The sequence below is a fragment of the Mustela nivalis genome (assembly GCF_964662115.1).
Source record: "Mustela nivalis genome assembly, chromosome: 5".
Lineage (NCBI taxonomy): Eukaryota > Metazoa > Chordata > Mammalia > Carnivora > Mustelidae > Mustela > Mustela nivalis.
The window spans coordinates 16,543,279-16,564,540 of NC_139024.1; the positions used below are offsets into that span (position 1 = coordinate 16,543,279).

At 42.7% G+C, this 21,262-nt stretch overlaps 2 protein-coding genes across 2 annotated transcripts; one reads left to right on the forward strand and one right to left on the reverse strand.

Annotated features, from left to right (window-relative positions):
• Positions 1–4,952: 4,952 nt before the first annotated feature.
• On the reverse strand, positions 4,953–12,594 carry CALHM5 (calcium homeostasis modulator family member 5). The gene is made up of 2 exons (XM_082731412.1): positions 11,953–12,594; positions 4,953–8,247 (listed from the first exon to the last, which is right to left on the reverse strand). The coding sequence occupies exons 1-2, from the start codon at positions 12,589–12,591 to the stop codon at positions 7,858–7,860; spliced, it is 1,029 nt and encodes a 342-aa protein (XP_082587538.1). The 5' UTR covers positions 12,592–12,594; the 3' UTR covers positions 4,953–7,857.
• Positions 12,595–12,674: 80 nt separating this feature from the next.
• Positions 12,675–17,261, forward strand: TRAPPC3L (trafficking protein particle complex subunit 3L; the record flags this gene model as incomplete). The annotated part of the gene is made up of 3 exons (XM_082729851.1): positions 12,675–12,731; positions 13,510–13,695; positions 17,142–17,261. 3 exons carry the CDS (start codon positions 12,675–12,677, stop codon positions 17,259–17,261), a joined length of 363 nt encoding a protein of 120 aa, XP_082585977.1.
• Positions 17,262–21,262: the final 4,001 nt, after the last annotated feature.

Consider the following 21,262-nt stretch of genomic DNA (forward strand, 5'->3'; position numbering starts at 1 on the left):
GAGATGATCTAGAGAATGTGATTAGGCAAAATAATTAATTCATTTCCTCCCATTTTCATCTCGGTTTTCATTACAATGTAAAACTGTTAAAGATTTTTCTCTAGCATGGGTGTGGCTGTAGGGTCCAGAAATCTAAAATCGTAAAAAGGTGGTTTGTCATATGCACAGACAGAAAGATGGGCTCAAACGATATAAAAATTAAAGTATAGAGACTACTCCAGATCTTTTGTGAACTTCCCAGTGCTGAAATCCCTTCTCTAGCAAGTATAATTTTTATCAAAGGAAATATTAGGAAGTTGACCTTATTGATACAGGGAACTGGAAGCATAGATTGAGCACAACTATTGCAAATAATTTAGAAACCCAAGGTGGAAAAGCTGTGCCAAATGGGAAAGGGGCCAGGAACCTTCGAGCTGGACATTAATTCCCAGGGGTACCCCAAGAAGCCCATGATGGAATTCATGTGCTACTGATGTAAGATTTAGGACAACAGAGTTGAAACTCAGAGATGTCCTCATCCAACACTCAGATTTTAACAACAAGGAAACATGTTGTTAAAAGTTAAAATAATGACTTGAGAAGACGCCAACATGAGACAACATTCCTGGGGTGGAAGTTAAGAGATCAGACGAACCCAGATTCACATTTAGGTTCTATTCTCTTACCTGCAGCTTAACCTTGACCTGTTTGAACTTCAGAGTTCTTTGTAAAAATAGAAACAATAATCCCTCCTCCCCAGTATGTTTGAGAAATTTTAAATATAAACCAGATGTAAAGTATCTGTCGCATAATAGGTCGTCAATAAACATTAATTCTGCCTTCCCTCTTTAGTGGAAGAGCAAAATTTAGAATGTGATCTCTCTTACAGCTGCTAAGTGTTCTTTCTGCGTAACTCAACCTTAACCAACTGAACAGTGAAAATATTATTTGAGGGGGGCCTCATTCTGTTCAGCGTCTGCCTTCTGCTCAGGTCATGACCTCAGGGTCCTGGGATCAAGTCCCACATTGGGGGTGGGGGATGGCTTCTCCCTCTGTGCTCTCTCTCTCTCTCTCTGTCAAATAAATAATAAATAAAATCTTTAAAAAAAAAAAGAAAAAGAAAAAGAAAATATTATTGAAGCTGCCTAAAAATAGATTTCCTTCCAGACTCAAATAGGACATTTTATATTTGTAATAAATATGTTCCAATTCTGAAAGGGATTAAACTAAGTCAATGCTCTTGATCAAAATCCTACTCAAATAGGTGTCCGTGCAAAGCCCCACTAAATCTCTTGCGTGAAGGCTTCTTTCTGGGGCTTTCCTCCATGCTCAGGCTCCAGCTTCCGTAGTTCAGCTTGTTCTCTTGACTCTCTGAAAATCTCGCTGTGTCCCAGGACACATTTTGGGCTTCATTAAGGTTTAGTCAGAAACCACAGCTATAATGATTAGAACCAGAGCCAGATCCTTTCTTTCGTCAGCACCTCAAGGCAGTCTAGGCTCCCTTGGGAACTTCGGGCAATGATGGGATTGGGTTAAATCTATGGTAACAATCAAGACCACCACCACACACAGAGGGAAGTCTTCACCCTTGCAGCTACCATAGACGAGGTCCATATGTGGGTCCCCTGCTCTTTGCTATTTACCTCATAGGTCAGGGGCTACAAATGTCAAAAAGTGGTGACTCTTCTGGTTCTAGAGGCAGGCAGAGGGAAGGGAGAGGGTAGGAATAGATGAAATAAGAACCAAGACCACAAGATTAATTTAGTTTTTTAAAAATTTTTAAATTAATGAAATTCCAGTAAGAGCACAGCAGTGGCTTAGTTCTGAATCCAAAACCATGAAGTTTCTTGCAAATCATATGATGTAATAAGGAGAGGAAGAGGAAATTTACAAATCCCAGTTTCTTAAAACAAGAGAAAATGTTTCTCCACAATGAAAGAATGTAACTTGGAGCAGGGAAAGCTGATGCAAGAGACCTACCTGAAGGCCAATCTAGTAACACTATTGGACTTTAAAGACTTTGAAGATGTGAAACTACAGGTTGCCTGGGTGGCTCAGTCAGTTAAGTGTGCCTGCCTTGACATACTGGGTCTCAAGGTCCTGGGATAGGGCCTAGCACTCGGGGTTAGTCTGCTTCTCCTTCTCCCTTTGCCCCTCCCCCCTACTCCTTGCACTCTCTCTCTCAAATAAATAATAAAATCTTTAAAAAAAAGAAAGTGAAAATACAGGCAAAAACATATTAGAAATAAATAGGGATGGCATTGGATTTTTCCTCAGAAACATCCAGTAACAAAAGAAAATGGACTAACAGCTAAAACATACTCAAGTAGAGAAAGTGTGAACCAGCTAAGCTGTCCTTCAAGTAGAGAACATGCCAACATGTGACTAAGAATTCAGGGAATAGTATTCCTGAGAACCTTTGCTGAGAATGATACTAGAGGATCCAACCAGGGAAGCAGAAGTTGACTAACAACACTTCAGCAGAAGAACTGAGGTGAGCATACCATTTATTTCATCACATAACTCTTATGAAAATTTTTAAACACAAATGTTAAGAGAACCCTTTATAAATCCCATGTACTACCTATCCGGCTTCAATAAGTATCCATCTTTTGCCATTTCTCCTTCTTTCAGCTACCCTTTTTTGTGCTGAAATATTTTATTTTATTTTTTTAAGATTTTCTTTATTTACTTGACAGGCAGAGATCACAAGCAGGCAGAGAGGCAGGCAGATAGAGAGAGAGGAGGAAGCAGGCTCGCTGCTGAGCAGAGAGCCTGACGCGGGACTTGATCCCACGACCCTGAGATCACGACCTGAGCCAAAGGCAGAGGCTTTAACCCACTGAGCCACCCAGGTGCCCCGAAATATTTTATTTTTTTAAGATTTTATTTCTTTATATCAGAGAAAGAGAGAGAGAGAGAGCACGCGCATGCACACGCAAGTGAGGGGGAGGGGCCAAGGGAGAAGCAGACTCCTCACTGAGCAGGGAGCCCAACTTGGGGCTTGATCCCAGGACCTGAGGTGAAGGCAGATGCTTAATGGCCTGAGCCACCCAGGCACCTCTGTGCTGAAATATTATAAAGAAAATTCCTTTTCTTTAAGATTTTATCTATTTATTTGAAAGAGAGAGAGAGAGGGAGAGCGCACAAGTAGGGGAAGGGGCAGAGGGAGAAGCAGACTCCCACTTTAGCGAAGATCCTGATGTGGGACTCTGATCCCAGGACCCTGAGATCGTGTCCTGAGCTGAAGGCAGATGTTTAATGGACGGAGCCACTCAGGCCTCCTTAAAGAAATTCTAAATAATACGTTAATTTACACAGAAACAATATGCGTCTGTAACTGGAAGGGACTTTTTAAAAAATATAAACCACCGTGCTACTATTATACATAACATGGTATATATTTTCTATACATGTGTTTAATTTATAATATTATTATAAATAATTCCATGAAATCATCTAACACCCATTTAATACTCATTCATCTTCCCCTAAATATCGCAACGCTATCCTGTTAGAGCTGGCTGTGTGAAACAGTTCACACACATGGCTCATGCGCTGCTTCTGTTATGTCTCTCCTTTCTCTTTTTTTCCCCCTTTTACATGCCATCTGTCTATAGAACACTGTGTCATGTGTCACACAGAATGTCCTGTATCGTAAGTTTACTTGGTCGCTTCCTCATTAACTTGTTCCCTTTGGCCTGTATCTCCTACAAAGCAGTAATTGGGTCTTAATACTCGATTTGATTCAGACCGAGTTTTTCAGGACACATTTGACAGGTGATCCTGGGGACCTGCTCTCTCACTGTGCAGCATAGGGAGGCATGGAACCTCTGGCTGTTCCATTTTTAGCGACGCTAAAAAACATGAGTGGCTTCAAGTGGTGTGGGCCGCATCCCACTGTGCTTTCCCCTAGGAGCTGAGAATTCGCTATTTCTTGTGTAGGTCCATTATGTCCGTAGGGGTAGCACAATGGTTATTTTCTAATTCTGAAGAGCTCTACAAAGAATCAAATCATGAGGGGCGCCTGGGTGGCTCAGTGGATTAAGCCTCTGCCTTCGGCTCAGGTCATGATCCCAAGGTGCTGGGATCGAGCCCCGCATCGGGCGCTTTGCTCAGTGGGGAGCCTGCTTCCTCCTCTCTCTCTGCCTGCCTCTCTGCCTCCTTGTGATCTCTCTCTGTCCAATAATAAATAAAATCTTAAAAAAAAAAAAGAATCAAATCATGATATACATAAAGAAATAGCTTTTTCATGTACTCAACTAAGCACAACTTAGAAGATATCATGGGAAAAAGAAACTGTGGACTAGAGCAGAAAAGAAGAATGTCTAGAAATACAGAAAAGTTACAAAACTTGTGTGAGGAAAACTTGAAAGGACAAAGGGTAGCTTTGAATACATGGAAAAGAAATGGGAGGGCATCCCCTGTTCCCAGACAGGTTGATAACATCATAACCGAGGTGTCTAATTCAGGAGGACTGGGGTGGGACCCAAAATTCTGAATCTCGTCTAGCCTGCCTTCCGCAGCATGGCCTCTTTGTACTTTCGAGCAGCTCTCAAGGTGTGGTCTGTGGGCCAAGAGCATGAGCAACCACTGAGAACTTGGTTACAAATTCTCTTGCCTCACCCCAGACCTACCAAATCAGACACTCTGGTCTCAGCAGTCTCCATGTTAACAGAATCTGGAGGATTCTGACATGAGCTAAAAGTTTGAGAACAACGGCTCTAGCATTTCTAAAATTTAAGTTGTGTAGGAATCACCTAAGATCCTGTCAGAGTGAAGACTTGATTCAACAGGTCTGGGATGGGGTCTGATTGTGCCCGGTTGGCCACCTCCCTCATGGTGCTGATGGTCTGAGACAACACTTGAAGGAGCGAGACTAGAGGAAGAATCTGTTTCTAGTTCACTCAAGGCCAGTTCAACCTGTCCCCTCTGCTCCCGTTTTGTTCTAGGTATTCACGACAAATCATATGTTACTTCTCTCAGTGGTATGTTTATTTGAAACAGAATTTAGCCCACAGAAGTGTGTTTCTCTCACAACAAATTTAGCCAGAAGTAGCTAGAAATTAATCTCAGGCTTTGGTGGAACAGTTTTGGAGAGACACCTATCTGGGGTCTGTTAAATTGTGCCATTGAGGATATACTGTTAAATGGAACCTAGATGAACAAATTAGGGAAAAGCTTATGCATGAATAGAATCTTTGTATAAATCTATGTCTAAATTTGATTTGCCTCCACTTTCTCTCCCTTAATAAATTCTGATTTTCCTGAATTAGGTTTAGGCTATCTATTGATTCCTGGTGTCCCCAAATTTGGTGGTTTAAAACAACCAACATTTATTTGAGCTCACGATTTCCTGCATCAGGGATTTAGGCAAGACAGAAAGGCAGTGCCCTGCAATGTCTGCAGCCTCCAAAGGAGCAGCTCAAAAGTCTGGATGGCTGGAAGGGCTCCATTAGGATCAAAGACCTGTGATCTTTGTTCTGGATGTTGGTTGGGTTCTCTGGTTCTTCTCTAGGTCATGGCTACTGAGGCTGGCTGGGATGACTTCTTCACTGATGCATCTGGCATCTAAGCTAGAATGACTGGGACAGCTGGGCTGACCAGGCTCCTCTGTCTCTCTTTCCTGGTTAGTTTGGCCTTCTTCAGAACTTGGAGCTTTCAGGGTAATTGGACCTCTTGGATGGCGGCTGGCTTCTGCCAGGCCGAGCATTGCCTGCGACAAGGCACAAGCTGCAACACTTGCACAGTCTGGCTTCATTCTGCCAGAGGCTGTTGGTTGAGGAAGGCCAGATTCAAGGGGGGAAGGATAAGAGACTCCATCTTTCCATTGGATCCAATGAGCTGTGCTACCATGGTTAGGTTTTATTAAAGTGAAACCCAGATGCACCAAAGATGCAGTGAAGTTGGTTGGTTAGAATCAATGTAAATGGGAAAAAAAAAAAAGCTAGCTTTATGAGCTTCTTTGAAAGGCTCAAGGGAGCCTGTGGTTGGCATCTCTTCCTCACTCTGCTTTCAGTGATCTCAAGGGGGTAACTTAAATCTGTGCCATAGAAATTGGCAAACAGTTCAAATCGGGATTTTTTAAAGAGCCAGTTGTTAAATATTAATCACACACCATGTTTAAAATCCAAGTAATACATCAAATAGATTGCTACTTTCCATCCTCCACCTTCCACTGTCCCACCTAAACACACACACACACACACACATACACACACACACACATACACACACACCCCTGAGCCTGCTCTAAGTTCCCAAGGATATATTCTGGGTCTTAGTACCTTTAGGGTCCTTTCTTCAACTGGGGATAAGGTCCATGGTCATAAAGGTTTGTTCCCCGGATTCACCAGCTAGGGGGCCAGGACTCTTTGTGATATAAGGTGTGAGCCATAGTGTAAGATATAATGTCTCTTCCTTACACATTAGTTCTGCTAAGAGATATGGGGGGGAACTTAAATATAAACATATACATATATATAATATATACATATATTAAATACATATGTATAGATTTAAACTAATGTATATGTTAGTAAACATGTATAGATTTAAGCTATACATATATGTATATATACATATAACCTTGGACCCCCATACATATATGTATGTCTTTACATATGTGTATACATCTATATTTAAGCTAACATGGGTATATTACATAATAGAATACACAAAATTTGCATTATTTCTGATAAACATAAAACTGCAGAACAGTTCTACACTAGCACTGCCTTGACAGTTTCCCCAAACACCTGGTCAGGGCCGACTGACCCATTCGTCATAGCAGGTACTATGCCTAGGGCCCGTGATACTTGTAGGGGCTCGTGAAAGTGTTTTTAATTTCTTTTAAAATCAGAAGAAAATAAATGAACTTTTGGGTTGAAAAATGTTTTAGTATATACTATAAATATACTTGTCTTTATATTAACACATTCATAAATGTGTGTGCATGTTTTAATGTAGAAAGGGGTCTATGAAGGCAGAAGTGCCTAGGGCCCCCAAAAGCCATAATACGGCCCTGCCTGTAGAAACATACTTTCAGTGCACAGTGGAATCATGTGAAAAGCTCTGAATTTTAGGCATCATATACTTTCAATGTGTTATTCTTGAGAACTGCTGACTTCAGATTCCAAGGAAATGAATTCCAAATGGTAGAACTTCATATGTCCTTGAAAGGCAGTAGAATAGATTTGCAGGACAAGGATTTCCTCTGACTACACCGCAGATCCCACTGTCTACGGCTGTCTGTTAAGAGTCTTGTACTTAGTCCCACGTTACCACTTTTACCCCCAGATGCCACAACCAATATTTACATAAAGTGGCCAAACTTCTAGCATGAGTCCCGCTGTCAAAACATAAAATCTTAGAACTTGAAGCCACTGGGGATGCCTGGGTGGCTCCGTCCATGAAGCATCTGCCTTTGGCCCAGGTCATGATCCTCACATCCTGGGATCAAGCCCCGAGTCATCATTGGGCTCCCCGCTCAATGGAGAGTCTACTTCTCCCTCTCTCCCTCTGCCCCCCGCCCCCGCTGCATGCATGCTCTCTCTTTCTCTCTCAAATGAATAAACAAAATTTATTTTAAAAAACAAAACAAAACAAAAAAAAAACAGAAGAACCTGAAGCCACTGAACCCCAAGTCACATCAGTGGAAGAGCACCTTCCTCACCATCCTTGACCACACACACTGCATCCGTTTCAGCACATCCAGCCACTGCCTGCCCTTGGGAGCTGCATATCTCTTCCCTTCGGGTTCTTGTCCTCAAGGAAATACCGTGAGAAAACACAGAGACACAGTGGTCACTACTGATGCAGCAAAAATGTCAGAATGAGTGTACCGCTGAACGCCACGAGTCCGCGGCCATGGATGCGCTACACGCTGTGGGCAGTACCCACAAGCACCATTGTGGTCTCATCGTCCTCAGGGCCAAGGTCCAGGCTGTCCTCCACCACCCTATGCAGGGTGCTGTAATGCTGCTGGCTTTGGTGGAAAGAATGGAGCTTGGAAGCCGCCTCCCAGGCTGCAAAGGTGGGCATGGGGAAGACATCTGGCCTCTTTTTTTCAAAAAAGCATTTCACGTTTCTCTCACTCAGCTTGTTGGCATACTCCAGGAATGTATTTTCCAACTGCTCCTTCTCCTTTTGTGCATACGTCTTCCAAAAATTCAGCTGAAGGTAGCTAACTTTAGATCGGCAGCGAGCGCAACAAGTGGTGAGCAGAGAGAAGAAAGATGCCGAACAAATGATGAACCAACCTAGAATCTAAGAAAGAAAGATATTGAGGACGTGCAAAGGCACAGCCACTTCCCAGGGGGCACCGATGGGGCTACCGGTCAGCGTAGGACCCAGTTAAGACCGCTGTCATTACCGTTATCTCAGTGGAAACCCTTCATATTCGTGTTTTAATCATTCTTGTTTAATGAAAACTTTAAGGAATGTGAGGGTTTACCTAATCCCTATCATTCATCCGACCCACCACGGCTGGTATGCAAAGAAATAACCAGAAGGCAGACAAATGGGAAAGAGCAAAAATATAAATTATCCAAAAATCAGCTAAAGCACCCCCCGAAAGAGTATTAATTGTTGAAGGAAAGAATTCCATGCATGAGTGAATACGGGCTTTGGAGGAGGAAATGAGCATTTCCTCGGCCCGGAGCTGTCAGCGTTGGTAAGTACGTGTTCATGGCTAGTGACTGATTTTTCCATATTACATTGTTTGCAGAGAAAAACAGATCCTCTCTGAGAGAAATCCCATGAGTGACCGTCCATGATAAAGTGAGAGAGACATAATACAGTGGGGAAATTGAAGCTAAAAGAATTGAAAGGCCTCCAAAAAGCCAAGGGAAAAAAAAAAATTAGAGTCAGTCTAAACCTTCAGCATAATTGGTTCTGAATTTTGGTAATTGGGGAAAAAAAAATTCCTTTCTGAATACAAACTGGTTCAAATGGCTTTTTTTCCCCCTGAATTTTAAGAGCGGAACTCTAAATAGCTCCTCTGACCTTCTAAACTTTCTTACTATTCTTAATTCTATTTGTCACAATTGGAATTAATCTCCTATTAATCTCCCAACTAACAGAGCCCTTTCACAGTCTCTCTTGACATTTTCATTAAGTGACTCTTGGTATTTCTCAGCAAATGGGCCTATGTGAAAACAGAAGCAATAATCTGCAAATGAACCCATTCAGACCCTAACAGAACTACCCACAAGCCCTGATGCTTTAAATCCGGAGTTCCCGGGGCTCCTGGGTGGCTCAGTGGGTTAAGCCGCTGCCTTCGGCTCAGGTCATGATCTCAGGGTCCGGGGATCGAGCCCCGCATCGGGCTCTCTGCTCAGCAGGGAGCCTGCTTCCTCCTCTCTCTCTCTGCCTGCCTCTCTGCCTACTTGTGATCTCTCTGTCAAATAAATAAATAAAATAAAATAAAAATAAATAAATAAATCCGGAGTTCCCACCCGCTGCCTCCCACGGCAGCGCCATCGTGAAGGCCCCAGACTCCCGCGAGCGCCAGCTCCGGACCGGGCACGAGGTGGGTTTCAATCTCCATCTTCCCCCACAACGGGTGTTCTCATGTCCTCCATTGTAAAATGGTGGTTCCCCCACCTCAGAGGAGAATTTGGGGGGATTAAAATAAGACAATGCGGACACACACACACATTCAGGAAGCGTTAGCTGGTATCACGTGCTGCTATTTTTCAAACATACTGATGTTTACGTAAAAGCGTTTCTGAACTCATGGTTCTTTGTGACATGATTTATGAATGAGGCACCGCTCCTACCCTGTGAAAGTCCCATAGTTACCTGGAATCACTTGGGGTCTTCCCCGTCTCTTCTACTTCTACCTTCCTCTTTTTACACAGCCGGGCTCCCTGTGGGCCAGCAGGCCATCTCACCTCAGTATCCGAGCCAGTCCTGCTCGAGTCATACTATTTGATGGACCACAGATCTCGGTCTGATCTCAGCGTCACCGAGCTCTCACCTGAGGGCTGAGCCCTGTGCCCTCTTGTTCGTCCCCAGTGCACAGTACGGAGACTCCGGCTAGACGTGGTGGACGCTCCTGCCCCAGCATGTTCCATTCTGCATGACTCCCCTCTCTCAAACCCTGGCAGTTTGCTCATTCCTTTAGAACTCGGACTGTGTGCCGGCAGCTCTACGCCCATGTATGTCCAACATCTCCACACCTTCCAACAACCTCCCAAGGGAGGTGTTATTCGTCCCAACTGTGAGGAAACAGGGGCTCAGAGGGGTCAAACCATGAGCTTGGGTCACAGAGTGGTAAATGGTGAACTCAGGATTCAAACCCCAAGCTGGCCAACTCGAAGACCAACCTCTGACCACTAGTCCTCTCGACTTGCTTAAAATAGAGAGCCGCCCAGCTGGATTTCTTGTTTCCTTGGCCCAGCCACGGTTGGGGCACTTTTTCCACCCCCACCCACACACCCCACTATTGATCTGGACTGTTTGTCACTCCTTCCTGGCTGAACCACTGCGGTCAGCACCTGCCGTTGGCACCGCTCCCCTTGTCCCCATCCCACACGCATCCTCCCCTAGAAATCAGCCCCAGGTCCTTCTCATTCTGCTGAAAAGTAAACAGGTGGTGTGCCCGGGCTAAGCGATGACAGGATGTGCATGATTTCCTTATGCCTCTGTTTAGAGAAGAAAAGCTCACACGGTGATAAGTGTTTGGACCTGGCACTGACTGAATAGAGTCTGGTGCCCGAGGACATAAATCATAAATCACTCATTGTATCATAACATTCGGATTTAATACCTTCCTTGAACAGAAGAAGGAAGACGTTTGGGATCCTGGCAGGTGTTTATCTCGGATGTGCTTTATGCATTAAACAAAAGCTTTTGTCTGGGGGGCATTTTTAAGCTTATCTGTTCGTGTAAAAAGTACGGTGTGACTCTTCTGCTGACCAGCTTTAGAAAGTCTGATTTTAAAACCAGACTGCCCAGATGGGTTGTTGAAAAGGCGAGTCCTTGTTGAAAAAGTAAAAAATTATACTCCTTTCAGTGCACTTTTTTTTTCTGAAACAAATGGCATCTGACAAATTGTGGGTCTGTTTATCTACTCTGATCAGCTGTTGTGGTTTGGGGAATGTAACCCCACGACTCACGAGGAGGAACTCAGTCTTTTCCTGAGGCCAGGGAAGGCGTCCCATCTGGATTTGTGCACAGGTACCTGGAAGTATGACAAGCTACTTCCTGGTGTCCAGTTAGGTAGAACTACGGTTTCCCTCTGTTCAACAAAACAGTGTCCCAAATAAAGCATTACTTGAGCTGCTCAAGTAATGTAAGAACATTTTCAGCTGTAGCGGGTAGAAAGAGCAGAGGACGGAACCTCCCTAGAGAATACGGTCCCTTTTGACTAATGGCTATTTAAAGACTGCCAACGCCCATGAAACACAGGAAATTTTTCTCAATCTTGACAATATTTATACACAGAGATAACAGTCGCCAGAAATCATTTGAGGGGATCTCTACACTGATTATATTACATGCCTCTTTGAAAAACAGTTGGTTCAGCTCTATTTTAATAGATGAATGCTATCTGCACGTGTTTTTCTAAGAAACCAGTTTGAAAACAAATAATTGATAGGAGGCAGTGATTTCTAATTACAGCTCTGTCATTAACACTCAATTATGAGTTAGTGTCATGCATTATTTACCAAGTCAACCCGGAGAGATTGTTCTAAAAGCACTTAAGGAGTTGCATATGTATAACCCAGAAGATATTATCTTTTTGGAAATAGGAAAGACCATCCCATCAGCAATTTTACCAAACCACCAACCCCTAAAAAGCTTTTCCTGAGATTGTCTTCATGCTGCACTGTGTTCCCATTTTTCTTTCACTTCAAAATGTTCTAGCAGGATTCAGACTCAGCTCTGCCTGAAAGGAGTCCCCGAGAGAAGAGAGAATCCTTCAAGCTCCTGCTGGGAGAGAAAGGAGAGTCTGTCCTTCCTTACCTGAGACTGGGCTTGAAGGGACAGCTTCACTTCTTCGTTGTCCGCGGGAGTCATGCTGGTTTTGCCACAGGAGACTTTGTGAAGTTCATCCCAGCACTCTTGGGGTTTGCCCTTGCAAATCAGTCCCAGGAGTCTGGAACTTTTGGTCCCGCTCATGGCACATTCATAAAATGTCCCATTGAGCAGAGCCACAGAAAGCCACATCGTCGGAGCCACCAATGAACTCAGAGCGATCTGGCTGAGGACATAGACAAAGCGGCAGCTGTGGCCTTTGGCGAAGATTTTCCTGGGATTCACACAGCAGCCTGTGAAGAGCCTCCAAAACTTGCTGTTCAGAAAGAATCCCAGAATCAGCAACACCCAAGCAGGAGCAAACAGGAAAACCAGCCCATAGACCAAGTTCTCAGTGCTGCAGGGACACTTAAAAGCCACCAGCGAAAAGAGACGCTCACTCCCCAGGGTCAGCAGAGCCATGAAGCTGTAGCCAATAACAGTTTTCTGGTTGAAGAAGAATTTTAAAATCCCTTGAAAAGCATCCATGCTGAAGGCATACCAAGGGAAAAGGCTTTGCTTATTTATCTGGGGAGCAGCTGCGGCAGTGGCCAGGGGTGGAGCTCTTTCTTCCTTAGAAACAAACATTCCTCCTTCTCAGACTGAATTCAGCCAGATAAGGAAACAATGTCATTCCCCAGGAATGACTGTTTCCCAACTGTGTCCAGATAATGCCTCCTACTGGTGGATTTCACGCTGTGGAACCTGGACCGAGACAGAGACTCGGAGTAGACTCAAAGGGCAATGCTTCCATTTTCTATTATTTTCACATGGCTTGGATTCTCAATCACAGCAATAACAGTCCAGGAACTTTCCAGCCAGAGGAATCAACATGAGCAGAACAAAGTTTCAGCCAGTTCACTGGGAGCCAAAGCACGTCTCTAGGCGGGAGTTTCATGATGGCTTTTCCCCTCACTGCTTAAGACCTGCTGCTTTGCCTTAAGATCTGGAAGATTCATTTTGCATCCTCTTCAACTGACGACTGTCAGAGATTTGAGTCAAATTTTAGGATTTGGGCTATTTGAAATTTAGATGGAAAAGTTTAGGGAACATTTGAGTTTGAATGAAAGACAAAATGAGAAGGGAGATCCTACGATCAGGAGCTCGTAGCAACCTCTCAATTAGTACCTCTGCCCTTGACCTCACATCCACCCTTACCCTCAACCCTAATGATGACTAATATTTTAATTTCTTACCCTCCTGAACGATATTTATTTTTGAAAATGATTTTTTGAGAAATAATGCTTAACTCTGATTCATAAAGCATATTGTTTCGACAGAAAACGGGTCCCTTAGGATATTCCATAAAAATGAAAGGATTTAAGACGTGTACAGGTCACAGGGTCAGTACATTTCAAAGCTGAGTATAAGCCCAGACTTCCCAACTATAAACTCCACCTGCTTAACCATCGTGCTGTCCCGCCTGGAACAGAATATTTGGGTGCTCAGCTAATAGATATTTGTTCTAGACCAAGTTTTGTAGAATTTTTTTTTCCTCTTTATGAGGTCGCCTTTAAGATGTACTTGGGGATTACACCAAGTGTGACATGCAACAACTTAAGCAGGATTGAATTTTCCCTGATCCTAGACAAGAATCCGCTGGTAGAGTCTGTGGAGGAGCTCCCCACTGGGTCATCCTTTCTGTGCTACTGCCATTTACTCTGTGGGATTATCAGAAGTGCCATGGAAATGGTTTAAGTACTTATTTCATTGGGCCAAGTTTATTTGTTAGCCAGTGCTGTGTAACAAATGACCCCCCCTCAAAAAATACAACTGCTGAAAACAACAAACACTTATTATCTCACACAGTTTCTAAGAAGCTGAAATCTGGAAAGGGTTTTGCTAAGAGCCTGTAGCTCTAGGAGCCTTTCAGAGCTTAATCCCCATGTAGTCCAGCCCTTGGTCAGGGCCACCGTGGTGAAGACTTGATCCAGGCTAAGAGAAACCACCTCCATGCTGCTTACATGGCCTCAGTGCCTGGCTGGCTGTTGGCTAGAGGCCTCAGGAAATTCCTTGCCCCATACGCACCTAGGTAGATCCAGTCACAACAGGTGCTGTCTTCCCCGGTGCAGTGTGGGAGGGCATTACCTGCGGGTGTGAGTAACAGGAGGCAAGATTGTTGGAGTCTGTTTGGGAGGCTGGCTTCCACACCTGGATTATTCATTGGCTTAACAAAGGCAGTGATCAGCATCTGTTCAAAGGCACTGGGCATACAGGATGAGTTAGACATAGTCACCGCCCTTCAAGAGTTTCTGTCCAGTAGAGAAGTCAGATGTGTAAAGAAGTGTGGATAATGGCTATGTGAGGAGCTGGGTTGGGCTGGGTGGTGGGGCAGGGACGACTTCCTAGAGAAAGTCTGGGCTGGCTCATGAAGGATAAAGAGGAGTTAGGGGAAGCAAGGCCTTTGGGTGAGGGGAAAATAATATTCCCAGTAAAAGGAAGAGCATGTCCAAAAGCACAAGAAGAAAGTTTCATTCAAGAAGAAGGCACTTGAATGAGTCAGTATGGGTGACATAGGAGAGATTCTCCAGTCAGTATGGGTAGATTGAGGGAGATATTGTCGTGAAAAAGGAAGTTTCACTTCTTTACAGAGGCCTGATTTTTGAAAAGTGGTAGGGGGCCTTCATATGACCCAAGCTTAGAAATTTAGACTTCTGTGACGAACACAGCAGAGACCCATTATAGGTTGGTAAACAGGGAATGATATTTTGAAATTTGCGGTTTAGGAATTTCATTCCTTTGTCGGCAAATTGAAAGCATATAGGAGGGTACGAAGCTGGCAGGAAGAAGGGGGCAGTTGGGGAGCTGTGATGGTAACCTCAAGAAAAACCAGATTAAAGTCCTGACAATAGGAGCGGACGGGAAAGACCAATTTGAACAACATTAAGGAGATTAGTAATCCGACTGAAGACTAGGTTATCAGTTCACTGAAAGAGACAAGATTGGGAAAAAGAGTCAGGAATTATTCCGGGTTCTGAGCAAAGCAAGGAGAGGTACAGTGGGGGTTAGGAGAGAAGACATGAGGAGTTCAGCTTGGGAGTTCTGGCGCTGAGGTGTCTCACACACAGGCAAGTGACGATATCCAATAAGCAGTTGTTGCACATGTCTGAAAGCCACAAAGAGATGTGGAGCAAAGAGGCATCGGAACTGTCAAAGGATGCGTCACGGTGTGTAGAGGAAGAAGGGAAAGGAGTCACAGGTGGAGACCTAGGAAGCAATAACATGGAATCAGTAAGTTGGAGAGAGAATACAAAGGCGGCAAAGGATACCAAGAAGGAAGAAGCAGAGGTGGGAAAACACGAGGACGGGGCGGAGTCCGAAACAAAGGAGGAGAGGCTCTCAAGAGGGAGCGATCCACAAGAGCAAGGACAGCGGAGACGCGAAGTGAAGAAGACCTGACAGATAGTCAACACACGTAGGGATGGAAACATCAGGAAGGACCTCAGTAAAAGCTGGTTTGGGAAAGTGGAGGAAGAAGAAGGCAATCTGTCAAGACTGTCCAGGCAAGGGCAGTTCAGAAAGAGGTAAGAGTCCACAATCTCGTTTTTCTCCAAGTTTAGCTATTGAACGTGGTGGGACCAGAGAGTAGCCAAAGACTCGACACGCGTTGACCTACCCAATAATGAGGCATTCGTGTAATTTTCAATTATTGGTGATAATTAGAGGAAGGATATAATAACGGGGAATCCAAAAGAGTAAAACAATTGAAATAATGTATTAGTCACACGGATCTTCCACGCTTCTCTCTGACCAAATGTTTAGGTTTGCCCTATAATCCAGTAATCAAAAAAGGGGAAGGGAAATATTCTGAGAGTTTATAAGCAAAGAGATAAACCATAAAACAAAGGCAAAAATAGGATAAAGAATTCTCCAGGTTTCATGGATAACACTTGATTCTAACACTATAGGACAAACAGGTATGAGACTTCATGTGGCCTCAAACACACATCCAAATAGCGTCAGCGTAGCCTCCTGATTTATCTTACTTGAGCTTCTGTTAAATTTTGACAAAGAGAAAAAAGATCTCATGGGGCAGGGCGAATGAGGGTGAATAAAGCTTTGATATTTCAAACACTTACTAGACTCAGGCTTTATCACTTATTATCTGCTTTTACCAACCAGGTACTTTTGCTGGGTTAACTTCTTTATCCCAGTGACTTAAAATAGCTGAATGGACACTCTGCTGAGGATAGTAGGTCAGCAGCATGCTGCTCTTATGTGAATACATTTTAATAAATAGAGAAGTAAGCCCTGTGGGATTACTTCCATGTATGGGAAGTAGGAAATGCTTTACAGTGGAAAAGAAGGGTTGGCCGTCAAATATTCATCTCTGTAATTTCAATCTTTAATTTTATGTTTGTAATTATTTAGTTGAGGCTTTTTCAAAGCTCTCAAAGCCCTAAGTGATTGCTCAGTGTTGTTAGGACAAGTGATTCTGTTATTTAGCTGATAAAAGAATGACTGAATGCAAGTCAGTTGGAAAGAAATTGTTTAAGAATCCATTTATCCTTGGGGCACCTGGGTGGCTCAGTGGGTTAAGCCGCTGCCTTCGGCTCAGGTCATGATCTCAGGGTGCTGGGATCGAGTCCCGCATCGGGCTCTCTGCTCATCGGCGAGCCTGCTTCCCTCTCTCTCTCTCTGCCTGCCTCTCTGCCTACTTGTGATCTTTCTCTGTCAAATAAATAATCTTTAAAAAAAAAAAAAAAAAGAATCCATTTATCCTTGAAGTTCTGCTTGACAAGGCACATTGGGTCAAGGCTATCTTTGAGTTAGGAATTTGTGTTCTTCTTGAGATTCACCCATAATTCAGCTGTGCTGGAGTGGGCCCCTATCTCTGGGCTGGCTCCAGAAACGTCTGGGTTGGGCCTGGCCCACCCTTCTCTTTGCAGACTCACACCACAGAGCTGACACACAGCCGGATCATTCCTGGAGGACACGCAGGAAAGGGCCCTTCATCCACACAGCCAGATCTTTTCTGTCATTCCATAAGGAAAGTCAGCCCCTTACTGGATGAATAAAGCTGAAAATAGAGAAAAATTTAGAGAGTTTTTTTTTCTTTTCTTTTCTTTTTTTTTTTTTAGAGAGTTTTTTTTCTTAAACCTAAATGACACAGGCCTGGTTTTTTTCCCCTTTCTTAGGTTCCTTTGGCTGCTGATGTTACATTCTTGCAAGACAGACTAAAAGGCGACCATGTGACCGAAATAGGAGTAGCATTTCTGGAAAAGCTAGATGAGAAAAAATACAGACGGAAAAAATGAAGTATTGTGTGGAAAGTGCCTCAGGATGACCAGCTAAGGAGTTAATATTATCGAAACATACAGAGTCATAGAAATTCCCAGTTGTTTAATAATGGGTTGTAAAAGGCTTATTTATCAGCCAGAAATTTGAAGTGCAGGGCACTAGGGTTTAAAGCTGTTTTTTTTTTTTCTTTGCTGATAAGGTATACATTTTCAGTCTTATGTCCACAAGATTTCATACACAAATAACTCCTTATAAGATAGCATACATGAATTCACACATCATATAGTCCGTCCTCACAGAGTCCCCTGATTTCTTTTACTTATGGTAATAGGAAAAAAGCCTACCAACTACACAGTTGGTGTATTATCTATTCTCATTGGAAAAAATAGATGAAATGATACAATATAGAGGTTACTATAGACAATTTCTAGATACTGAATATTGCATTCTTTATAGAAACAGTACCATTTATAACACTTTCCTATATTTTTAAAATAACTATGGATATAATTTCTCTCATATATTGGCTTGGTTTATCACTTCGGCCTCCTGAAACTACTCTCTCTTGATAATTTGTAATTTACCAAGGCAAGGCTCTTTATTTACATGCTATTTCTGGAATATTTTTAAATAGCATTCAGTTTTTTGTTTTTGATTCTGTTTTTTAAAAGATTTTATTTATTTATTTGACAGGCAGAGATCACAAGTAGGCAGAGAGGCAGGCGGGGGTGGGGAACAGGCTCCCCACTGAGCAGAGAGCCCGATGCGGAACTCGATCCCAAGACCCTGAGATCACGAACTGAGCCGAAGGCAGAGGCTTAACCCACTGAGCCACCCAGGAGCCCCATAAATAGCATTTAGTTTTAATTCATGTGATTTTTAGATAGTATCAACCAAATGTCTTCCTATTCTCATGATACATTGCCAATGGTCAGGCTAAGGAAACCTCCAAAATGAGATGTAAATAATGTTTTTTTGAAAATACTTTCTTACCCCAAAGCTTATTCAGTTAGAATTTTTGCTGTCATTTTTATTCTCCAAAAAAAAAACAAACCTTACAATGCATGCTTTGTCTGTGACCAGAACATACTTAAATTTCCAAATGTACTGGATTAAATAAACAATAATCTTTACTAAACCATCACACAGGGGGCCTCTATGTGGTCCAGAGTCTACTGGGCTCTGCAGAGAACTGAAATTCCAAGTTACAAGTAGTGTGGACACTTCAGTTAGAACTGGTGTAAGTGATGTGATTATGGTAGACCTCAGCTAGGACTCAGGACCCTGAAGACACAGTCTCAGGTCTGTTTCTAGTGGATTTAGTTGATCCTAACTAATGGCCTCTCTCATGTATAAAAATGGCATAATTGCATATGACAAGTATCTTAAATTATATAAATGAGTTTAAATGGCATCAAAAACAACTGAAATTCTGCATTTTTGGATTTCGAAGACTCTGAGGATATGGTTTGTTTTCTACCTGTGCGGCTGTCTGTTCAAGGGACATCAAGGTCAGTACTAAGGACTCACTAGGGTCACTGGGGCAGCTGTGGCAACCATGGAAGGAACTTCAAGCCAGTTCCACAGAAGACCAGGAGTTGAATCAAGAAGATGAATATTACCTGACATCAGAAGGGATATCACAATGCCATGTATTTTAAACACTTTCCTCCAGAAGAATGTTTGCTGCCATCCATCCCAAAGCTTCTTTTCGGGATGTTTCCAACTTCTGTTCTGTTTCCTCTTTCTCTACATTCACCCCTCCAGGAACCCCAAATACTCGTGTCTAAGGGCCTCCCTCTTAAATCAGTACCCATCTAGCCCTCTTGAAAATGCTCTGGAGCATTCTGTTACCTGGCTACACCGTGCTCTCCTTTCTGTTCCAACCCAGTCATCCCACTGCCTTGGCCCGCTGTCTTCATAGCCTGCCCACCTTAAGATGACTAAATCTGATATTCTCAATGATGTGGAATGTTAGAACTGGTGATGGCTTCAGGATAAGGCTCGTTCTCCATCCTTTTTTCCCCCTCACCTTGGAGAGGGAGACCAGTCTTTGGATTGAACTTGTGGTATGGGCAAGTGACCTACTTAACCAAGAAAGAAAACTGAGTGGTCGTCCCCCATTATCCACAAGGGGTATGTTCTGAGACCCCCAGTGGATGCCTGAAGCCACAGATAGTACTAAACCCTATATGTACGATGTTTTTCCTATATGTGATAAAGTTTAATTTTTAAATTAGGCACAGTAAGAGATTTATAACAATAACAATAAAACAAAACTATTACAATAATATAACGTAATGAAAGTTATCGAAATGTGGGCATTTCTTTATCAAAATATCTTACTGTACTATGTTCACCTTTCTGTGATGATGGGAGGTGAAAAAATGCCTATGTGATGAAATGAAGTGAGGTCACTGATGTAGGCATTTTGATGGAGAGTTCGGTTACTGCAGATCTTCTGACCAGAAGTCAGAGGGAGGATAATCAACTTTTGGATTGTGATTGACTGTGGAAAGCAAAACTGCAGGTAAACAGAGACTACTGTATTTAGTAAATGCTCTATCCTAAAGAAGGGGAGAATGTAAAAAGTGTTGTTTATTAGAAGTAGAACCACATATATGAATTTTCTAATAGGTCCATTCAAAAAGTTAAAAGGAGGGGCACCTGGTGGCTCAGTCAGTTGAGCGTCCAACTCTTGATTTCAGCTCAGATCATGATCCTGGGGTCCCGGGATGAATGTGCTCAGTGCGGAGTCTTCTGAAGATTCTTTCTCTCCCTCTCCATCTCCCCCCAACCTCAAATAAATAAATAAAAAGTTTAAAAAGTAAAAAGGAGCAGGGAGCATTAATTTTAATAATATACTTTATTTAGACTAATTATCCAAAATTTTCAAAAATAGACTATGCAAAATATTACTACTGCAACATTTGGTCAATATAAAAATTATTGAGATGATTTACATCACATCCTCTTTCTAAATGTCTTTAAACTATGTAGTATTTTATACTTTTAGCACATCTCAATCTGATGCTAAATTTTCAAAGCCTCCATTACAATGTAGTGCTACCAAAACAATAAAACTGTGCTTATCATTGTTTAATAGCTTCAATGTTAAAATTTAAATGCACTAAAATTAAATTAAAAAGTCATTTCCTCGGTCACACTAGTCACACTTCAAGTGTTCAGTAGCCGTGTGTGGCTAGTGGCTACTCTAATGTACAACACAGGTCTGTAATTCCCAGCCAAAGATCTATTGGGTCTCTTGACCTTGGACACAAAGAATTAATGAGGAGTATCTGGGTTAATAGGGAGGAAAGAGATAGAAAGGAAAAGGTAAGAAAGACCATCAGAGATCAATGAAATGCTGAGAGGTGACCCCTAAAAACAGAAACGTTTCCATGTAAAGGTTTCATACTAAAGAAAGTCTCACATCATCCTCTGGATTCCAAGTGTATTTTCACCTGCTTCGTGTGAAGAGGAGTCTTTCTGATAAAGGTCTTGTGGAAGTTGCACGACATAACTATAGAGTTATATGATATTTTTATTTCATAAAAGTCTTCACTCTGAACCCCAAATCTTGATCACTGAGAGATTTTTATCACCTTAGCGAAGCCAAAAGGGAAGAAAATTTGGGGCAGAGAGAGGGTTTATTGCTACTCAAACGACATCATCAGGTGGCTGCCTGTGCTGTTCACTGGCGAGACCTGCTGTGGTGGCCTATTCACTACTCAGCACTGCCAGGAATCAGAAATCCTTCCCTCAGCAGCCCGCACACTAATTTATTGTCTCCTCAAATCTCTTCGGTTCTTCTGTTAGTTATTAGAAGCCTGGATCTCTTTAGCAGTTGGAACAGACTATTATGAATAAGTGGAAAGTTCCCTTTTCTCTCTGTTTATGAAGGACCCGTGTAGAAATATGGAAAAACAGATGCGTGAAGTGAGAGAATGACATTAAAACTCTTAGAACCCAAGAGACCATTTTAATCAAGCTGTGCTAAATGTTAACGAACACAGTA